This window comes from Equus quagga, chromosome 2 (assembly GCF_021613505.1).
Source record: "Equus quagga isolate Etosha38 chromosome 2, UCLA_HA_Equagga_1.0, whole genome shotgun sequence".
Classification (NCBI taxonomy): Eukaryota; Metazoa; Chordata; class Mammalia; order Perissodactyla; family Equidae; genus Equus; species Equus quagga.
This window is the reverse complement of record NC_060268.1, coordinates 59,434,663-59,454,883: the sequence shown is the minus strand read 5'-3', so window position 1 is coordinate 59,454,883 and position 20,221 is coordinate 59,434,663. Positions and strand designations below refer to the sequence as shown.

General features: G+C 39.3%; 1 protein-coding gene and 1 non-coding gene across 2 annotated transcripts; one reads left to right on the top strand and one right to left on the bottom strand.

Moving 5' to 3' along the window:
* Positions 1-93: 93 nt before the first annotated feature.
* Positions 94-19,035, bottom strand: RAB11A (RAB11A, member RAS oncogene family). Its single transcript, XM_046654141.1, has 5 exons — positions 18,870-19,035; positions 11,879-12,074; positions 11,446-11,639; positions 10,185-10,265; positions 94-1,859 (listed from the first exon to the last, which is right to left on the bottom strand). Exons 1-5 carry the CDS (start codon positions 18,907-18,909, stop codon positions 1,720-1,722), a joined length of 651 nt encoding a protein of 216 aa, XP_046510097.1. The 5' UTR covers positions 18,910-19,035; the 3' UTR covers positions 94-1,719.
* Positions 19,036-19,359: 324 nt separating this feature from the next.
* Positions 19,360-19,431, top strand: TRNAQ-CUG (transfer RNA glutamine (anticodon CUG)). The gene has a single exon. It is a non-coding gene; the product is annotated as a tRNA-Gln (tRNA).
* Positions 19,432-20,221: the final 790 nt, after the last annotated feature.

Here is a 20,221-nt window from a genome sequence, read left to right as displayed (position 1 = left end):
AATGCAAGGACCTATGCTCTTACTCATCAGAACTGAATATTCCATGGCTGCATCCGAAGCACTCAAACAAAAATGTAATCTGACAACATAAAGAATAGTCCCCCTATAACTGTTTATTAGAATGTGAATATATTCCAAATCAATAACTAAAAAAAAAAGAAATCAAGTTACAGAGCATGCATAAAATACAAAGTAGCGATTTACAAATAGATAATAGTATTTTCATAACCAACACTAAAATAATAAAATGGCTACAGAAGAAAACCAAAATGATTGACCACAGCAATGCCTTCCGTGCGCCCCACACGTCATGAGCACCGCAAAAGACAGAAGATTAACTATGAAACATAGTAATCTACGCAAACTCACACACATATATATTTGGGGGATATTCCACCATCCTGAATAGTATTCACTTCAGTTGAAACGACTTTCAGAACACTGCAGAGTAAGTGCTTAATATTATCCACAATAAAGTAAAACTAAACATTAGTGTGCACATTTCTGAATGAGAAACTAGTTGCTCCATTGATTTCAATAATGTAGTGGAAGAAAACTATTTCAGGTTTGTATAAGGCCTAAATGCATTCTATTTAAACTCAAGGTACTATTTTATCCTACCTACTAAAAGAATACATGCCTTTAAGTGGTACCACTTAAGCAGAAACTAACCTCTCACTGTATTCTTTAGACATACTTGAAACCAGATATTTAACTGGACTATATTCCATAACATACTGCAAAAATCAAAAATCAGCATTGTTAAGATAATTATCCATGCCTGCTGGTGGAAATAGTGACAAAACTAGGTTGCATTTCATTTACTGGGAAGTTTTAAGACAAAATTAATACTTTACAATTTGATACTAAGACCATTAAACCAGTTATTGCCTGAGCAATAAATTGCCGCATAATCTACTGCTGGGAAATTAGATAAATTAAATGACTTGGGCTGCCTGATCATCGCAACAGAGGCACCTCAGATGGAATTCCACCAGTCTCCCAGGTTCCCAGCCTGCCAGGCAGCGTTGTTTACCATATGGTCCCATTACCATAATGCTACTGAAACCGTAAGTCTTTCACACTTAAGATAATTCTTGTCCAGAAAAAAGTGTCCCCCTCTCAATCAACTTTGATGCTTACAAAAATTAAAAACCAAAATTTACTAAACTATATAACCCTATTAAGGCATTTTAGAAATTGACTTCCAGAATAATGGAAAGTTTTCAAGTTCTCAAAATCCTGCTATGTTTATAGGGCAATTCCTCAATTTGTGGAAATATATACTGCACTGAGAGAAGAGTGTATGAATTATAAGCTGCTCATTATAAGCTGCTCTGTGGCAAAATGATAGCTTATTTCTTAAGTCTTCTTAGTTTGATTTGATCAAGACGAATAGGTCTGAGCTTCAAGTGATCAAGTTCTATTATGTCCTACAATGACAGGCTTCCATGATGAAAAGTAAACAATAACTGAGGAATCCAAACATTCAGTTTATTAAACTAAGGCTAGTGAAGCCATAGCATGAAAAAAAGCTGCAGTCATTCGGGACAAGTGGATGATTTTATAAAGCTAAAATCAAGACTTAAGACATGGAAAAATTCATAATTATGAGGAAGTAATAAAACACAAAAGTGACCACAAGAATTACAAATATATTTAAATCTCAGACCTGGGAAATGGACTATACACAGCCTTCTAGGGGAGAAGAGAAACACCTTATATGTTCTGACAGCACTGCACCTTTGGCTTGTTTTCAGTGGTTGGTGGAACATGAATAGGAACCACATTGTTGCTTGGAGACATGTCATTTTCACGTCTGTCTGACATTTGCTTCTGGGAAACAATGCGGTATATCTCTGAGTGAAAAAAAGAAACAGCAACACTCAGTGTGAACAGATCCATCAGTAGTGGCTATAAAAGATGCACAGAGGTAGAAGGTACATTTGCAGCAAAGACTGCAAATAAAATGAACAGAGAATGCATAAATTTAAAGTTTTATTTTCAAACAGCTACTGATTAGCATCAACTCAATATTTTAACAATTTCCCTTAGGGTAAGAAGAGAAACAAAGGTTTTCCATTTCAGAGAGAAAGGTTTACCAGTCAGTTAAATAAATCTTGGTCTAAAGAGATGACACAGTTTATGGGCTTAGATCTAAATTAAACCATGAGAATATTTTCAGTCTACTCTTGCCAAAAGAAGCTACATACACTGACACTGTACCACAGAAAAATAAAAATGAATTTGTACTATCAGACATATTAGGTATTTTTCTTGGCTGTGTAGGGAAGAGCATAACTTTGTAACATGCCAAACTCTCAAAGGACTCTTGGAAGGGGAGGGAAAGATAATGTTTTTCAGTACCTTCTGAACTAAAGTTAAACTGTAATTAAATAATTATTAAAAACAGGCAAATTAAGATTTTATATGACACTTATCAAAACTAACTGTTTAGTGTCTACCTCTTCCACTAAATGCTAGACTACATAAGGACCAAAACTGTGTCTACTTTATTCACAGCGCTATCTGCAGCACGTAGCATATAGTAGGGGTTTGATAAGTAATTGCATGAATAAACGTTATTAAATTCCTCTACAGCAAGTATCTTTATTTAACACATTTTATTTGGTCTTATATTGCATTGCCTAAATATAGTTCTCTCTGACTAGATTACAGAGAATGGATATCTTTGTTTTCCAGTGCTCCCTCCAAAAAAAAAAAGGAAAACCCTCAAAAGGTAAAGGAATTCTAAAAATGGGACTAAGTGACATGATATGCCTCCCATTATGATGTACTATGAAGAACACAATGTATTCCTATGAAGGACATCTATGTATTCCCACCAAAAATGTTGAAAATGAACTTATCACGAGGAAACAATTAGAGGAATCCAGATTGAGGGATATTCTACAAGACAACTGGTTGAGACTCTTCAAAAAGTTATCATAAAATACATTTAAAAGATGGGGATAAATGTTCCAGATCTGTGCTGTCCAATACAGTAACCACCTATTTAAGTTAAACAAAATTTAAAATCCAATTCTTCAGTCCGCTAGCCATATTTTAAGGGCTTATTAACAACCTGTGGCCAGTGGCCACTCTATTTGATACTCCAGATATAAAACAATTTCCTCAAAGCAATGTGTGATTCTTGATCGGATCCTAGACCTAAAAGGTAATAACCAAGTCTATAAAGGACATTTTACTACACTTGGAGAAATCTGACTGTGAACTGCACATTAGATAAAACTGTATAAACATAAATTTCTTGGATATGATATACGGTATACAGATAATGCAGGAGAATACCCTCTTCTTAGGAGATAAAATGCTCAAATATCTAGCAGTAAAGTGCCACAATGTCTACAATTTATTTTCCAAAGATTGAACAAAGGGGAAGGAAGTATATACACATGTAGAAATAAACTAAATGTGGCCAATTGATGATTCTAGATGAAGGGTATGTGGATGTTCACGGTATTATTTTTGCAATACTTGAAATTTTTAAAAATATCAAATTATGGGGTAGGGGCCAGCCTGGTGGCTCAGCAGTTAAGTGCGCACGTTCTGCTTTGGCGGCCCAGGGTTTGCTGGTTTGGATGCCGGGTACAGACATGGCACCGCATGGCACGCCATGCTGTGGCAGGTGTCCCACATATAAAGTAGAGGAAGATGGGCACAGATGTTAGCTCAGGGCCAGGCTTCCTCAGAAAAAAGAGGAGGATTGGCAGTAGTTAGCTGAGGGCTAATCTTCCTCAAAAAAAAAAAAAATTATGGGGTAAAAAAGAGAAAGGGGAACTCTATTTTCAAAATGCTCTAAAAACATATCGACCAACTGCAATGTATGGACATCATTTGGATTCCAACTTGAACTGTAAAAAAAAAGTTTGAGACAGGAAATTTTAAAAGTTTTACTTTTCCTTTTTCTCCCCAAAGCCCCCCAGCACATAGTTGTATATTTTCAGTCGTGGGTCCTTCTAGTTGTGACATGTGGGATGCCACCTCAGCATAGCTTGATAAGCGGTGTCACGTCTGCACCCAGGATCCAAATCGGTGAAACTCTGGGACGCAGAAGGGGAGCATGCGAACTTAACCACTAGGCCACGGGGCTGCCCCGATAGAGGAGATTTTAATATTGTTTGGATAACAGATGGTAATAAGGAATTACTGCCAATTTTTAAGTGGTTTTGTTCTTATGCGTTTAAATCCTACTCTTTTAGATATATATTATATTAGATATACATGTATATCTATTAGGTCTACATATATTATATATTTTATATATATGCTATATATTAGATATACATGTATGTATATCAGATATACATTAAGTCCTAATCTTTTAGATATACATTATGAAACGTTTACAAATTAAATGACATAATATCTGGGATTTGTTTCAAAGTGACGGGAGAGGGAATAGGTGAAGGAAAGACCGGCCGTAAACTGATGGTTGTTGATGTTACGTGGGAGTTTATACTACCCTACTTTTGGTAAGTTGGAAACTTTCCATAACAAAATGTTAAAGAAATGTATTAACTGAATTAATACATTTTCTCCAAATTAAAAACTAATTTCCCTGAAGCTGAACAGCAGCAAGCTGTAGTCAACCGAATATGTAAACTAACAAAAATGCTGACAGCTAGTATATCTTTCCTTACAGTTTTTGGGGGCGAGGGGGACGTGCTAAGATTCATGTTTGATGGGGCCGGCATGGTGGCGCAGCGGTTAAGTGTGCATGCTCCGCTCTGGCGGCCCAGGGTTCCCCAGCTGGGATCCCAAGTGCGGACATGGCACCGCTTGGCAAGCCATGCTGTGGTAGGTGTCCCGCGTATAAAGTAGAGGAAGATAGGCACAGATGTTAGCTCAGGGCCAGTCTTCCTCAGCAAAAAGAGGAGGATTGGCAGCAGTTAGCTCAGGGCTAATCTTCCTCAAAAAAAAGAAAAATTCATGTTTGAGAAGGCTGACAGTGGTTCAAAGCTGAAGAAGCATCAAGGGGAAAAATTAGATTACAATAAAGAAAAGCTACTGACTAGAATAAAAAAAAACACAGGATATGAGTCTTCATTTAGATTCTTTTCATTGAAAAGGGATGAGACCAGAGTGGGCAGGTCAAGGGTAAAGGGAAAGACAGTCATTCAATCAGGCTAGTGGCTAAGGAATAAAGATAATCATCAATTTACTGTAAAACTTGTACCATTCATTCTTTTTTATATTTTCTCTCTAATCTCAAACTGGATGGCTTTTCTTTTTCAAGTACAAATGATTAAACGTGACTGATCCTCCACAAATTTTAAATTCTTTACAAGTTGTTTTTAAGATTAAGTTAGAGGAACCAAACAAAAAATATTTTGAAGGTTTTGTGAAAAGCAAATACTAGAAGAGGGGAAAAGGGAGAGTACTCAGAGAACATAAAAAGGTAAATAATTAAAGAGATCCCATTACAAGGCGAGAAATTTGAGCAGTGTAGTATAACTGTCTCCAAGAACTGTATACTATTTTACAGAAATGGATTATGGCTACATTCGCTCCAGTCACCAAAAAGATGTCTGCTAATAAAAATGCCAAGAAGGCAATAAAGAAAAAGGAAAGTGTTGATGAGAAAATTAGGAGAAAATTTTTCTTTCAGGTAGAATGGGCACTAAGAGGCCACACAAGTAATTTACTTAACATCTCTTGTGGCGGGGTGTTATCGCTTAAAAAAAAAACAACAAAAACTTTGATAAGAAAATAGGAAGCAGGTGCTTTCTAGCCGGTATCTGAGAGGTTATTTGGGGGGGAGGGAGCAGGACTAGTAACTTGCTGAAGTGGATGCAAATATTTCCCTCTTTCAAGGGCATGTTCTCCTTTCGAGCCCAGTGTATGTGGTACACTAATTCCTGTGCTGCGGTTCCTTTTCAAAATGTCCAAAAAATAGGCAAGGTTAGAAAGAAAAGCAATTCTGCCTTCTCATTCTTATATCAGTATCTCTTGTAGAAGGTAATAAGATAAAACATTAACATAAAATAGCTTTAACCAGGTAAAGTTAAATAAAAAAGAGAGATGCCGATTTCTACTCTAACGGAAGTATGGATCAATTTGCAAAGTAAATTCTAAGGAAATTAAATGCAACTACTCCAAACTGGGAAGAAAAACAGCTGAAGCTCTTCAGTCCCTCCAAAATCAAGAGAACAGCAGAGACCCGAGTTACTCCACTACAGCCTAGGTCAGAATTCGTTAGGTCTTCTTCAAACCCACTGCTCACCGTGAAAGTTCCTCAAAGGGCAAGAAATGCTCCGATTTGATATACTGGCATGTATTTAAAAGGTTGCCACATGCAAAGAACAAAGCTACTACACCTAATTAAAAGATTCTTACTATTCTAATAAACTTAATGCCTGAAAACCCTAGCCCCACTTTTAACAGTCAATATGCTAAGTGAATTAAAATTCTTTCAACCACAGAATTAAGAATTTAGTCTTCATATTAAAAAGATGGGTAGACTTATTAATTACATGGAGAAACCTGGCAGATATCACCTTAAACCAAGTGATCAAAGTTAACATCACCAGTAATGAATAAGACAAACCACTATCACAAGCCTCACGATATGATGCACTGAGAACATTTTGTGGTGTTCCTGCTGAGCGTGCATAACATGAATTCAATCATGAAGAACCACCAGAAAACCCAAATGCAGGGACACGGCAAAATAACTGATCTGTACCCTTCAAAAAAGGTCAATAAACAAAAGAAAGACGAGGAACTGTTCCAGATTAGAGGAGACTAAAGAGATAAAACAGCTGAATGCAGTAAAGTGACTGGATCCCAGACTTTCTTTTGCTAATAAGGACCTAATTGGAACAACTGACAAAATTTGAGTAAGGTCAGTAGCTAAACACTGATGTGGCAGTATTATCTAACACCCTGATTTTGATAATTGTACTATGCTTATGAAAGAGAAACATTCTTATTTTTAGGAGAAACACAGAGAAAGTACTCAGGTATAAGGGGTAACATGTCTGTCACTCTCAAATTGTGCAGAAAAAAAGTATGTACACATTTAGAGGGAGGAAGAAAAAAAGCAGATGTGGTAAAATATCAACATTTGAAGGACATTTGCAAATTCTTTGTACTATTATTGCAACCTTTCTTTAAGCCTGAAATTAGCAAAGTTAGAAGAAAAAAATAATAAAGTATGGAAAGTATGGATTAAAAACATCCCTTAATGAACTTGAGGATCAAAGAAAACAAAGCTGCACTGAAATGCAGAAGGTGGGCCATCTATCAGGCTCACTGAATGTGCCAGGTAACTACCTCTAAAAATACCATCAGCGAAATTACGTCATAGTTACTGTTAAATTCACGGGTGTCAAGAATGCCATGGGTCTATTCTAAAACAAGGAAGACAATTAACTTGGGAGCAATAATGTAGATACATTTTCCAATATATAATTTTGCATCTTAAAAATTAAAAAGTTATTTTTTCCTTCCAGTAACATCAAAAGACAGTGTAAATGCTCCCTTAATACTGTTAACATTTAAGGTAAAATTAAGCCTAATGTGATCACTATTCTCTTTCCTGTTTTTTCTGTGCATAAATAGTCCCACTGGTATATAGAAGAAAAGTTCATAACAAACATCCTAACACTTGCAAAAGAACACAGCTGTCTGCTGACATATGCAGTGATCTCTGATCCCACAGATCAACACTGAGATTTACGCAGGAAGCTGAGGAAATAGTGAATATAGAGAGGAAAAGTTGTAGTAAATTAAGCTAAAGTCTTCTTTGCTTTCAAGCAACATTAATCAAGCAGTAACAAAAGTTTAATCTAGAATGAATTTTAAGAAAAATAGCCAGATGTTCTTCATCTTTAAGGACACAACAGCTCAATGGTAAGTACATATCACTGCTTATTGATTAATTTATAAAGTGGATCATAAGTTCAATGTCACAAAATGATACATAGAATAGTTAACTGCAGATAGAAGAGAAGACTTGGCCTCATCTTCACTTAATATCACAATAAATGGGCTAGAAATTGAGAGCCAAACAAATGGGCTAGAATTATAGCAGAGGAGATTTGACAGGACATAAAAAATATCCCAACAACAAGGATGGACTAAAAAGTTTTTTCAAGTGAGGTTTTCAGAGCCCTGAAGAGACTCACAGACCTTCAAGACGACTTGTCTCACTCATTTTAAGACACTATGAATCTGAGGACCAGGGAGGTTCAGGGACTTCAGTTACACAGGGAGTGGAAGCAACGCGATAGAAAATAAAAGAACTACAACTCCTGGGTCTAAATTGTGTACTCTACATGTTGACTTAACAGAATCCACACAAGTGGTTTTAAAGAAGAAAAAGAGGATTTGCAGACATCCTGCATATTTTATCAAATATGCAGGAAACAACCTGCAATGAACTCGACACAGAGTAGACCCTAAAGGAAGCTAAGTTCCAAAGACCATTTATCCAACCCTAGCACCAGGTTTTTAGTCCCTATTTTTCTGAGAACAGAAAAGAATTCTAATAAAATAGGCATGAGAATCACTAATATTTAGTTTATTTTTAATGCGTGATTATTTTTTCATGCATCAACTATTTATTTACTAACTTATCAAATGTTCCCTATGTACTAGGGATAGCTAAGCATTTTACATGTATGAACTCTTGTACTCATTTTCGAATCAGGAGTAGATGTCTAGTGACAGACAGTTCTTTTCTATGGGTTATAGAGACAAAAACCTTTAAGCCACAACTTAACAGTGAAGTCCTATCACAAGGTATTTATAAATACAAGCCCTCTCTCAAAAAGAAAAGAACTCCCCAAAACATATTTAAAATTTTACAGACAAAGAAATTAAGGCCTGGAAAGGTTAAGTAACTTGCCTAAGATCGTAGCGCTAACAATAGTGGAAGAGCCAGGACTAGAACCCAAGTCAGCCTTCTAAGTCCATGATCTTAAATCCTAGGCTTTATTCCCCACATTTTTACAGTAAAATAAGATAGCATTTAAAAGTTAAAACCTGTTCGCCTCTAATGCAAGTACTACATACAAAGAATAAATTAAAATCTTTTTATATTATAATTGGCAACTGATTTAACCATTTCTCCATATAGACTTTTTAGAACACCACATAAGACTCTATTTTGTATTAAGACTATACTCTAAATCATGAGTTATTAAAAGTAATGTACAATTTTAAAGTACTTAAAAACACAGTGAAGTACTTATTAGAGGGTTAAGATTAAATTTACTGATAAATTCATCATTGTAAGAAAGTCAGGGTAAATATGAGTCTTCTTATCCCTGAGGTTGACCTTGTCTGCACATCCACATTCCAAAACAGCATGAACTTTGTTCCTTTCCCACTACTTATTTAAACTTTTCTATATGTAATCACTGGATGATTTTCTCCACAGGTGACACCTTGCTTCTTCTACAATATATCATGTGAGGATTTTACTTTGTGTTTCCTTCATTTAAATTTTTAAGAACTGGAGGCTGGCCCTGTGGCTGAGTGGTTAAGTTCGCGCACTCCGCTTCGGCAGCCCAGGGTTTCACCTGTTCGGATCCTGGGCGCGGACATAGCACCGCTCATCAGGTCATGCTGAAGTGGCGTCCCACATGCCACAACTAGAAGGACCCACAACTAAAATATACAACTATGTACTGGAGGGATTCGGAGAGAAAAAGTGGGGCAGGGGGAGAAGATTGGCAACAGTTCTTAGCTCAGGTGCCAATCTTTAAAAACATTTTTAAGAATGTATTTTTCCCCAGCTGTTTCATTAACCATCAGAACCAAGAATGCCTTCTTTACTGAATTTCAAAAAGGCATTTATATCTTTCCATAGTCAGGATTTAAAAATTTATCTTATGAAAATACATTTAAGCAGTACTTTGTGCTTGTGACCATAAAGTATGGAATATGTGGACTTACGTAATAATAGAAATGAACAAATTATTTTCAAAGTATTTTTCCCACTATAAACCAGATGAATTAGCATGATTAAAGCTCAGCAAGCAAAGGTTGTAACTAATTTTGTACTGTAAACAGCTCTTGCTATATAGTAGCTCTCAAATTATAGTCATTCTCAGATAGTGTGACATATAGTTTAGTTTCCTGATTAATCTGTTTAAATTATCTTTCTAAAACTTCCAATTCCCACTGGTATAATCTGAAAATGTAAGTCTTACCTGTCAGAATTGTCTGAAAAGCAGCTTCTACATTTGTCGAGTCTAGAGCAGATGTCTCAATGAATGACAAACCATTCTTTTCTGTGGGGAGACACAAAAACCTCAGTCTCATCAAATTTTAATACAAGGGATGTGATACGCTCAAGCCTTCAAAAGGAAAACCAGGGGCGGGCCCCATGGCCTAGTGGTTAAGTTTGCATGCTCCACTTCGGCGACCAGGGTTTGGTTCCCAGGCATGGACCTACGCCACTCAGCAGCCATGCTGTGGTGGCCAACCAAACACAAAATAGAAAAGACTGGCACAGATGTTAGCTCAGGGCCAATCTTTCTCAGCCAAAAAAACAAAAAGAAAGACAAAAAACCTTTCTAAAACTTAAGACCTCCCCCAACTTCTTGGGCAGTAAGGGCACCTTTTTACATACACTCCAATAAGTTAAAAATAACAGTGAGAAATTTTTATTGGCTTCTTAATTAAAATAAATGTGTTACATCTAAATACTACCACTAGCAACAAAAGACACTACTCAAAATGTAGTAAATTTATCAAATAGCCAGCTATTTCCACCCCTTACTGTCCTTCTCCCCATCAACCACATAGCTATGGCATGAATATGGATAGTTCTATGTGATTCACTTAAAATTCTGTTAACTATATTATTTAAAATAAAGCTTCATCCCTGGGAAACTAAAAAACAGTGATAGAAAACTTTATTCACAGCATAATCAGTAATGGAAGGTCACAACTTTCACTACCCAAGAATGTACAATGGTGCCTTCTGGTAGGCCAGCCCTACCAGACACGTGCAAGAGAGAGGCGGACCTTCTATGAAGCCAAAAAAGTTACGAGCCCTAAGCAGCTACAACTCTACTGGACCTTCACGCTCCCTGGGCCACTATTTTTCAGATCCACATAGAACAGCCCCGGTAAAAGACAGAGACATAATGAGAAAAGAGACAGGGAGCACAGAATAAACTGATAGATTTCTCTACCACTTTCCGGGAGAGAAAAAACCAACAGTACTTATATTCAATTTTTGGCAGCAAAAATTCAAAATACTACAGTGTTTTAATGACTTAAAGTTAAGCAAAAGAGCCATACAGTCATCACACACTTTCAGAACAATAATCCTTGCTGAGCATTCATATTTACCTTTCCGAAACTACTTAACCAATTACCCTCCTTGGAAAGGTTATCAAAATTGTAAGCTATAACACTAAGAAATACAGAATCACTGTATATCAAAGAATTTATATCACTAACCTGCAAAAGCTCTTGCTTCATCTGTAGGAACTGCCCTGAGATGACGCAAATCACTCTTATTGCCCACAAGCATGATAACAATGTTACTATCAGCATGATCTCTGAGTTCTTTCAGCCATCGCTCTACATTTTCATATGTGAGATGTTTAGCAATGTCATAAACCAATAAGGCACCTACAGCTCCACGATAGTACCTGAAAACAGAAAAAAGTAACCATTAGAAAACAAACACAAGATAGAAGGGGACACCAGGAAGAACTAAATATATGGATTATATATTTTTTAAAACACACTTACAAATAAATTTCAAAATCCTATAATCATGGAATTCTTAAAAGGAAAGAAAAAAAACAGTACCTTTTCCAATACCAAAAGTTAGCTAACTCACTTGATGGCAAGCCTATTTCACAGAACTATAAACTACGAGACTTACGCTGATGTTATAGCTCGGTATCGCTCTTGCCCTGCTGTGTCCCATATCTGTGCCTTTATTGTTTTCCCATCAACCTGGATGCTTCTGGTTGCAAACTCTACTCCAATGGTGCTCTTGCTTTCGAGATTAAACTCATTTCGAGTAAATCGAGACAGGAGATTACTCTTTCCAACACCAGAATCTCCAATAAGGACAACTGAAAAGACAAAGAACTTAATGTCATACGAATGAGGAAAACACATTCAGAATACCACCACGGTTTAAAGCAAGAAAGACAGGGCATCTGATGTTTAAAAAGGGACTGGGGTGGGGAGGAGCTGAGTAGCTCGTTCTTGACCTGTTACCAATCGATAAAACCAATGTATTCTTTTAACCTGTTTCTACCTGCATAATGACTACCACACATCATCTGCTTAACACAGATATAGTATCCTGTCTTACACATGCAATTTTAATCATGGGTCTACTAGGCACTGATGATAGGCTAACGCATTAATTAACCATCAATGCTGTACCAGCTTTACTACCTTAGAAGGTAATAACTTGAAAGATAAATCCTAAACCAAACGAACAATTTGTGATATTAAAATCTATCAGACATGAAAGCAATAAAGCATGTTGGCAGGTGATGGGAAGGGAAAGAATATGTTCTACTTAGTTTCATCAAAGACTGGGTGTGACCTCAGGACTCATACCTAGCAAAATGAAACACATTTAACACATGAGGCAACGGGTTTATAAACTTTGTCACCCAGGTCACAGAAACTACAATGACTCCTCAATAGTCGAATTTATCAGACTGGCAGGAAGCTAGAGACCTCTCCAAAAACAAACACCTCACTAAGTTTAACAGGGGACCTAGAAGCTGACTAATAATCCTGACTGACTTTGAGTCAAGGCCAGAGAGAGGTGGGCATACACTTACACTTCACGAATTTTTTTAAAACAGGTTTTGATTAGATGAATTTATTTCTTCTGGTTACTATAGGAGGCAGTTTATTTACTAACTAAATACATGGGGATTTTTTTCACTCAAGGTGATACTGCACTTAAGAATTTCAAAACCAATGAGGAAATAAGCAGTTAACTTGTTTTAAAGCATTTCTATCTGAATTTAAAGGACAAAATGAGTTCACAGGTTTACAGAATCTGAGCTTGACAACATTTTTTTCTTTGTAAAAATTTTTATTGATATTTCAGAACATATTATGCTTATTTCTACTGTTGACTACTAATGCTTCTTCTTACTAGCTAACTGATTTAGACACCAGAACTTGAAAATCAAAAACGCAAGAATATCACCAAGGAAGAAGACCATGCCTTACTCACGAGACTGGAAATTGGGGTGGGGGTGGAGAGGGAGGTAAAAACTGCACTCTGGTCAGAGGGCAAAAAAGTCCATTCTGCATTCTTTCCTTGCCACAAGACTAGATATAAGCTGGCCTCTGGACAGTCTTGGAGGGAGTACACTATCAAACACATATCTTTCCGGCTTCCTCTATTAGCTGTTTCAGCAAGAAATCATCCAGGCCGCAGAGACTCCACACTGCACAACAAGTAGTTATTTCTAGCTACACAGTCAGTTAGAGGTGTCACAGGTATTGTGGCAAACACAGGTATTACAGTAAATGCTTTAACCTGGACACTAGAGAAGATGTTAAGATCATGAAGGTAACATACAAACCCAACGCACTTCCGATTTTACAGGATGGTTGGTTGATATGTTAGTTTCCAAGGTCCACCACCCTGGATGTGAGGTCAAATCCCTGTTCCAGTAACAGAGTCTACCTGTTGCCTCTTAGTGCAAGAGGCCGGATGTTCTGCTGAGGAAATCTCCTTTGCATCAATTCTGGCCCCATACTGTCACTGAGGCATAAAAGCCTCACTTGAAGTGGGAATACGAAGGAAGGGAAAAACCAAAAAGTTCGACATTTCTAGTTCACAGGCACTCAGATATCAATCAGTAATTCATGAGCCAGTCACCTAGTTTAAAGCCAAAGAGCAAGACATCTAGAATGATGACACCTTTGGAAAATTAAATAAATAACTCAGAGAATACTTTCCCCCTCCCACAAAAACTCCAGCACTTTCAAGTTTTGGTTTCCTCCCTTTGGACCTCCAGTTTTACTAATAACTATGTTCACTGTCTCCCCGTCCTCAAATCTTTATGCCGTCATAAAGATAGTTAGTGAGGGCATTTTTTCCCTCAACGTAACCAATTAACTTTAACATCATAAAAAATAGCACCCTTATCTGAAAATAGTTCAAGACTCATGAATGCTTTATACAATATAAAATAGTTATCTCAACTAGACATGGACAAGGTTGCCAGAATTAAGACTGGCAACTTGTTAAACGATTATATCTTAAAGGACAACAGAAGATATCGGCTCTTTAAGAACAGTGCTGCCAACATGATGCTGAGAAATGACACAATAAGGAAAGCTGCTTCTATTCAGTTACCAAATGAGAAACCAAACCAAGAAGGGTTACATTTATGCTCACCAAAAAAATCAACTAGAATGGACTAAATTACCTAAGCAAGAGAATTTATTGGCTATGAAATAAAAAACAAACCAAAAAACCAAAAGTTCATGGACTGAAACTTAACTTCCAATCAAAATAGCTTCTCTCATTAAAATGACAATATTTAACTGCTTTTTAAAAATGCAACAAACTATGGGGCTGGCCCCGTGGCCGAGTGGTTAAGTTCGCGCGCTCCGCTGCAGGCGGCCAGTGTTTCGTCAGTTCGAATCCTGGGCGCGGACATGGCACTGCTCATCAAACCACGCTGAGGCAGCGTCCCACATGCCACAACTAGAAGGACCCACAACGAAGAATATACAACTATGTACCGGGGGGCTTTGGGGAGAAAAAGGAAAAAAAATAAAATCTTTAAAAAAAAAAAAAAAAAATGCAACAAACTATATAATCACATCATTCGGTTCAAGAAAGGCATTTGCAGCGACCTTCTCATGTTTTCCTAACTAGTATCTTAGGTTAAAAGTACTTTAAACGTTTTATAACTATAGCCCTCTATACAATACACATGCGTGTGTATAAATTAAATTACAGCATCTATATATGAAACATCTACAGCACTTCTAAAATAACCTGATATTTATTACCACTTGATAAACCTCAACTGCTGAATCTTATCATCTCTAAGACCTAATACTAAATTTGGTTCATTATATATTAAATATTAGGCTACTAAATGCCATAAAAACAGAATATACATATTAAGCATTATTTAATAAAAATTGCCACCTCTTCAATCACATTTAGTTTTTTACGCTCTCTTGCAAACTAATGTACTGGACTAAAATTTAATTCAACAAATCAATCATAGTAAATCAGACCTAAAAGTTATCACCTGAGGGAATAACTGATAATTTCCATACTGGTTTTTATAAATAAACTTGGAGATGTTTCTACTGTTTCAACTATATTCACCGTCCAATATCACCAAAACAGTCTTTAAAATAAAATGCATTCAATAAGGCTGAAGTCTAGTCAAGCTTCTCCAGATTCAGCAGAATCCGAGTTGCTCAATCAAAAGTTGTGAAAGACAAACTACCAAGATGTAAGACAGCAAAATTCCTGCAATTGTTCCCACTGACAACCAGCTGATAGTTAATTACTACTGATGTTCAATGAGATTGAAAAGAAAATGGTGTAGATTACATCTCCCGATATTTTCAGAAAATGTGACTTTGCCTCGCGTCTGCCACAATATTTGTAGATAGGAATTATAATTGATGCTTACTTCACTTATGTGTCCCACAGGGCCTTAACCACATTGTGTATAAATATTTATGGAATTAAGGTTTTTAAAATAAAATGTCAAGTTTTAAAAAATAAAATTAGGGGCCAGCCCCGTGGCCAAGTGGTTAAGTTTGTGCACTCCACTTTGGCGGCCCAGAGTTTCGCAGATTCGGATCCTGGGTGCAGACATGGCACCACTCGTCACAGTGAGGCGGCATCCCACATGCCACAACTAGAAGGACCCACAACTAAAATACACAACTATGTACTGGGGGGATTTGAGAAAGAAAAAGCAGAAAGAAAAAAAATTTAAATTAAATTTAAAAAAGATTGGCAACAGTTGTTAGCTCAGGTGCCAATCTTTAAAATAATGAATTAAATTAAATTAATTCCTCCTCATCAAAAGTTACTGTTGAGCTTAACTAAAGGTTAACGTTCAAGAACAAATACGTAATTTAGAATAATTGTCCTGCTCTCCTCACATTACATTCCCATTTGGACCACTCCATCCTATACTAAGCAAAATATCCTTTCATTTTCAACTGGTTAGAGTTACAAACTACGTTCCAATTCCCTCAACTATCAAGTTTGCTGGGCAAGCCTTCTTCCGAGAAGAGAGCTGCAGCTCATCTCAGTGAATAAATCTCTGTAGCATTAAACCATTTTAAAATGAAGTTATTGTTGCTTCACTTTAAACTATGACAATTGTATAAATAAGAAAGTGGCTAAATAATCAGCATTGAAGTAAAAAAAACAAGTGACTCATATCCTGTAAGAGCTTTTAAAAAAGTGGAAATCCTTCTCAGCAGAATTTTTTAAACACCCTATCTTAAACTGCAAAATGTACAACAAAATGAAACCATAACCCACGGAAATATAAAATCCTTTACAAGTTCCAAGTTTTAAGTTTCTTTACTAATACTTAAATGCTCTTACATGTATAAAGATTTAAGGTTAAAAAAACTGACAAGAACCACAGTAACCTCTTTCATATTACTACCATTTATTGAGTCCTCACAGAAGCTACAATTTTACCACCAGTCTCATTTACCTCTCACAAGAGCCCTGAGACCTAGGTATTGTCTCCCTTTTATAGATGGGGACCTGAGACTTTACAAGTTGACCTTCCCAAGGTCACAAAGCAAATTAAGACCTGAGTCAGGATTTGAATCCAGGCCTCTGTGTTTCCAAAGCCCTGTGCTCTCAATCATTGCCAGCAGGAGGGTCTAATCCCAAAGTTAAATTAAAATTCCTTAAACCAATCCAGGATAATTAATATCCTTAGTGACAAAATAAATGGCTTCTATAACCAATATTCAAGTTCCAAACCAAACAGGAGAAATACTCTGATAGTCTATCTCATTCTTAATTACTTCAAAGGTAGCTAGCTGCCACCTGCCATTGTACCTTATTTAAAAAAACAAGTCTCCCTTTAATGACTAAACCCTAGTCTCCAGGGTCTCACTAAGTAATTTCACATGACCTCAGATGCCTTCAGCAAACTATGCAAAGTAATCCACGTTTCCTTTTTGTATCTGTAAAATGCATTAAGTACCCTCTCCTCTGTAAAGAACTTTTCACCATGGGAGGTGGGGGTGGATACTGAGGGTACTCACCCTGTCTATCAGACTATTCTAGCCAGGGGAGTATCATCAGCTAAGATGTGCAAAGTACTGGTAAAGCTAAAGAGATGTGTCCTGCTTCGTTTAATCAATCATTCTTAGGACCCAATGGCAAAGTCAGAAACAATCACCATGCTCTACACTCTTTTTAAACTCCACCCCCCACTGTACAGCTTTAATAGCAATGGCTTCTTCCTCCCTGGTAATGATCTTTGTTCAGCACACTACTGATGGCTGCCCTCCTAATTCAGGAATAGAGAAAGAGCAGCAGAGAGCGCATTCACTGAACAAAAAAAGCATTTACTGTACTCTTGACCTTCGTTGATTAAAAAAACTATTCGGATTCTTCCTGGACTAACCAACAAGCAATTCTTTCTATCCCCCCCCCCCCCCCCCCAATCCTCCAATATGTTTTGTTCAAGGGCACTAAATGTTTCCCTATTTTATAATAAATATTTAATGTAAGCAAAGAGCACAAAACTCCCCCCCCCCCCCCCCCGCCCTCCACCTTTTGGGAAAGGTATGTGGCCAACTAGGGCCCTTCCTTTCCTGTTCTAAAAACACCAAAAGGTTGGATCCTCCCAGTGTTGCAGCAGGAAGCAACCAGTCCATAGTGATAAAGCAGGCTAGTATTTGTGCAGCGCACAACCTTTCCTGCTCAGGAACTGGGCCTTCAGGTCTGGCAAGGATAACAGCCACCACCCATCCGCAACCCCTTCTCGCGAGCAGAGTCAAGAGTTATCCGGGGCTGGCCGCCGCTGGGTGGGGAACCTAGGAGAAAAAAGGCTAGGTGGGAAGTCACATCAGTCGGTCGGGTCACTGCGACAAGTGCGCGCGTGGGTGACAGCCAATCCCTCTCGCCCTACCCCCTACCCTGGGGGTCGCACAGGAGACGTGGGAGAGTCTAAACTATGTGGGGAGGGAAGGTAGACGGGGAAGAACTACCAATCCCGGGGGCAGTGCGAGGAGGTTATTGGCCACGAGCACGGCGGGGCGGATGGGGGTGGGGGCGGCCGGCCCGCTCGGATTTTAACCAGGGCCGAGCCCGGGGACGGAAGACGACGGCTAGCAGGGGCGTCGGGCCGAGGGGAGGGGCTGCGAGGACACGCAGAGGAGAAGCTCGCGGAGGGGAAAGGGGGCCAGATAAGAAAAAGACCTGTAGTGGGAGTCTGCGCCGAGGGAGAGGTGGGGAGCTGAGGGAAGGGCCTGTCAGGGGCTCGGGGAGGGGGTGGGTCAGGAAGGGTGTACAGGGAGGGGCGCCAGACCCGAAAAGACAGACGGTGGGAGGGGCGGCCCCCTTGAAGGGGCCACGGAACCGGGGAAAGGAAGACGACGATCTGGGAGAAGGACCCTCCGTGAGGGGCCCTGAGGCTACAGAAGGCCTACGGGGAAGTCGCGAAGAGACCGGTGTATGGCGAGGAGCCCCTGTCCGAAGGGAGGAAAAGGGGCTGAGCTGGGAGACCCCAGGACAAACCCCAGAGACAGGCAGGGCTGAGGCAGGCCGATTTCAGGGCAGGGGTGGCCGGCACGCGGGTCCCCCGGGAGTGTCCCGGGCCCCCGATCGGGGACTCGGTGGAGAGCGGGCGAGCCCGTGGCCTCACCTTTGAAGAGGTAGTCGTACTCGTCGTCGCGGGTGCCCATTGCGCGGCCGAGGAGCGAAGGGGCGGGAGCAGCAGTGGTATCGGTGGGACCAGGGGGCGTCGCTGCAGGGGTAACCCGAGCGCCGAGCTCCAGCTGCCGGACCGGGTAAAGAACCCCTCCCTACCATACGCCACTTCCGGCAGGCCCCAGCCCCTTAGTGGAAGTACTTCCGGGGAGGCGACGCCCCGCCCCTGAACCCAAAAAGGGCGGTGCGCGCGGCTGTCGTGTAGGGGTTCCAATTGTCACCCCCTCAAGGAGGCTCGTGGGGGAAACCAAGCCCTGGACTCCCGGCTGGCTGCACTCCCAGCGGCCTCTCTCATTCCTGGCGCCGCCTCGCCGGCAAGCGGGGCGCTGGGGAGCTCGTCAGCCCCGCCTGGGTGAGCTGTGTCTGTGGATGGGGGCGGGGGTGTCTAAGGATTAGACAGCCGAAGGCGGCCGTCTGAGTGTGGCGGTTCCATGGTGTAATGGTTAGCACTCTGGACTCTGAATCCAGCGATCCGAGTTCAAATCTCGGTGGAACCTGCAGTATTTGCTTTTGTTTTTTTTCCCTGGCCACACTTTAAATACGTTTATTCATTTAGTGATTGTTGTCCAACTACGATATATATGGCCTTGGACTAAGTAGGGAGGGAATTTCACAAAGTATAATCTTTGCCTACGAAGACCTCACAAATTACCACGGTCAATTCCGTACTCTGTCACCTGGATGGCTCTTAAGGAGCCTCTTCATTCGCCCTTTTTTAACCTGGGCCCTCTGCCTCAAACCTTAATTCAAAACTTCCATGAAACTTGATTCCTTTTGCTAGAATTTTCAGCCTCCAACTTTATTCACGGGCAGACTCCTTTTCTCCGGAAATCACTCAAACTATCTCCGTATGTCATTCAGAGAACTTCACCCACCCTCCTCATCAAGATTCATCAAGAACTTCTTGAGCCCTATTTGTCATCCTCTAAGCTGAACCCCTTTACGTAATTATTTCATTTAACACACAAAGGATGGCAATTTCTGTTTTAGCAGAACTGTGGATACTGAGACTGAAGTGATTTGCCAAAGATCATGCAGCAGGGCATCCTTGTATTTGAAGAGAGTTTTGTTATTCCGAAAAGCGTTTCCCATTTATTGTCACAGCCCCTACTACCTATATGCAAACCCTCAATGTAGTCTTTTGGGGAAGAGTGCCTGTAGTGGGCAGAATAATGGCTTCCCAAAGATATCCACTTCCCATCCCTGGGTACTGTGAATATGTTAGGTTGTGTGGCAAAGGGGAATCAAGGTTGCAGATGGAATTAAGGTTGCAAATCAACTGACTTT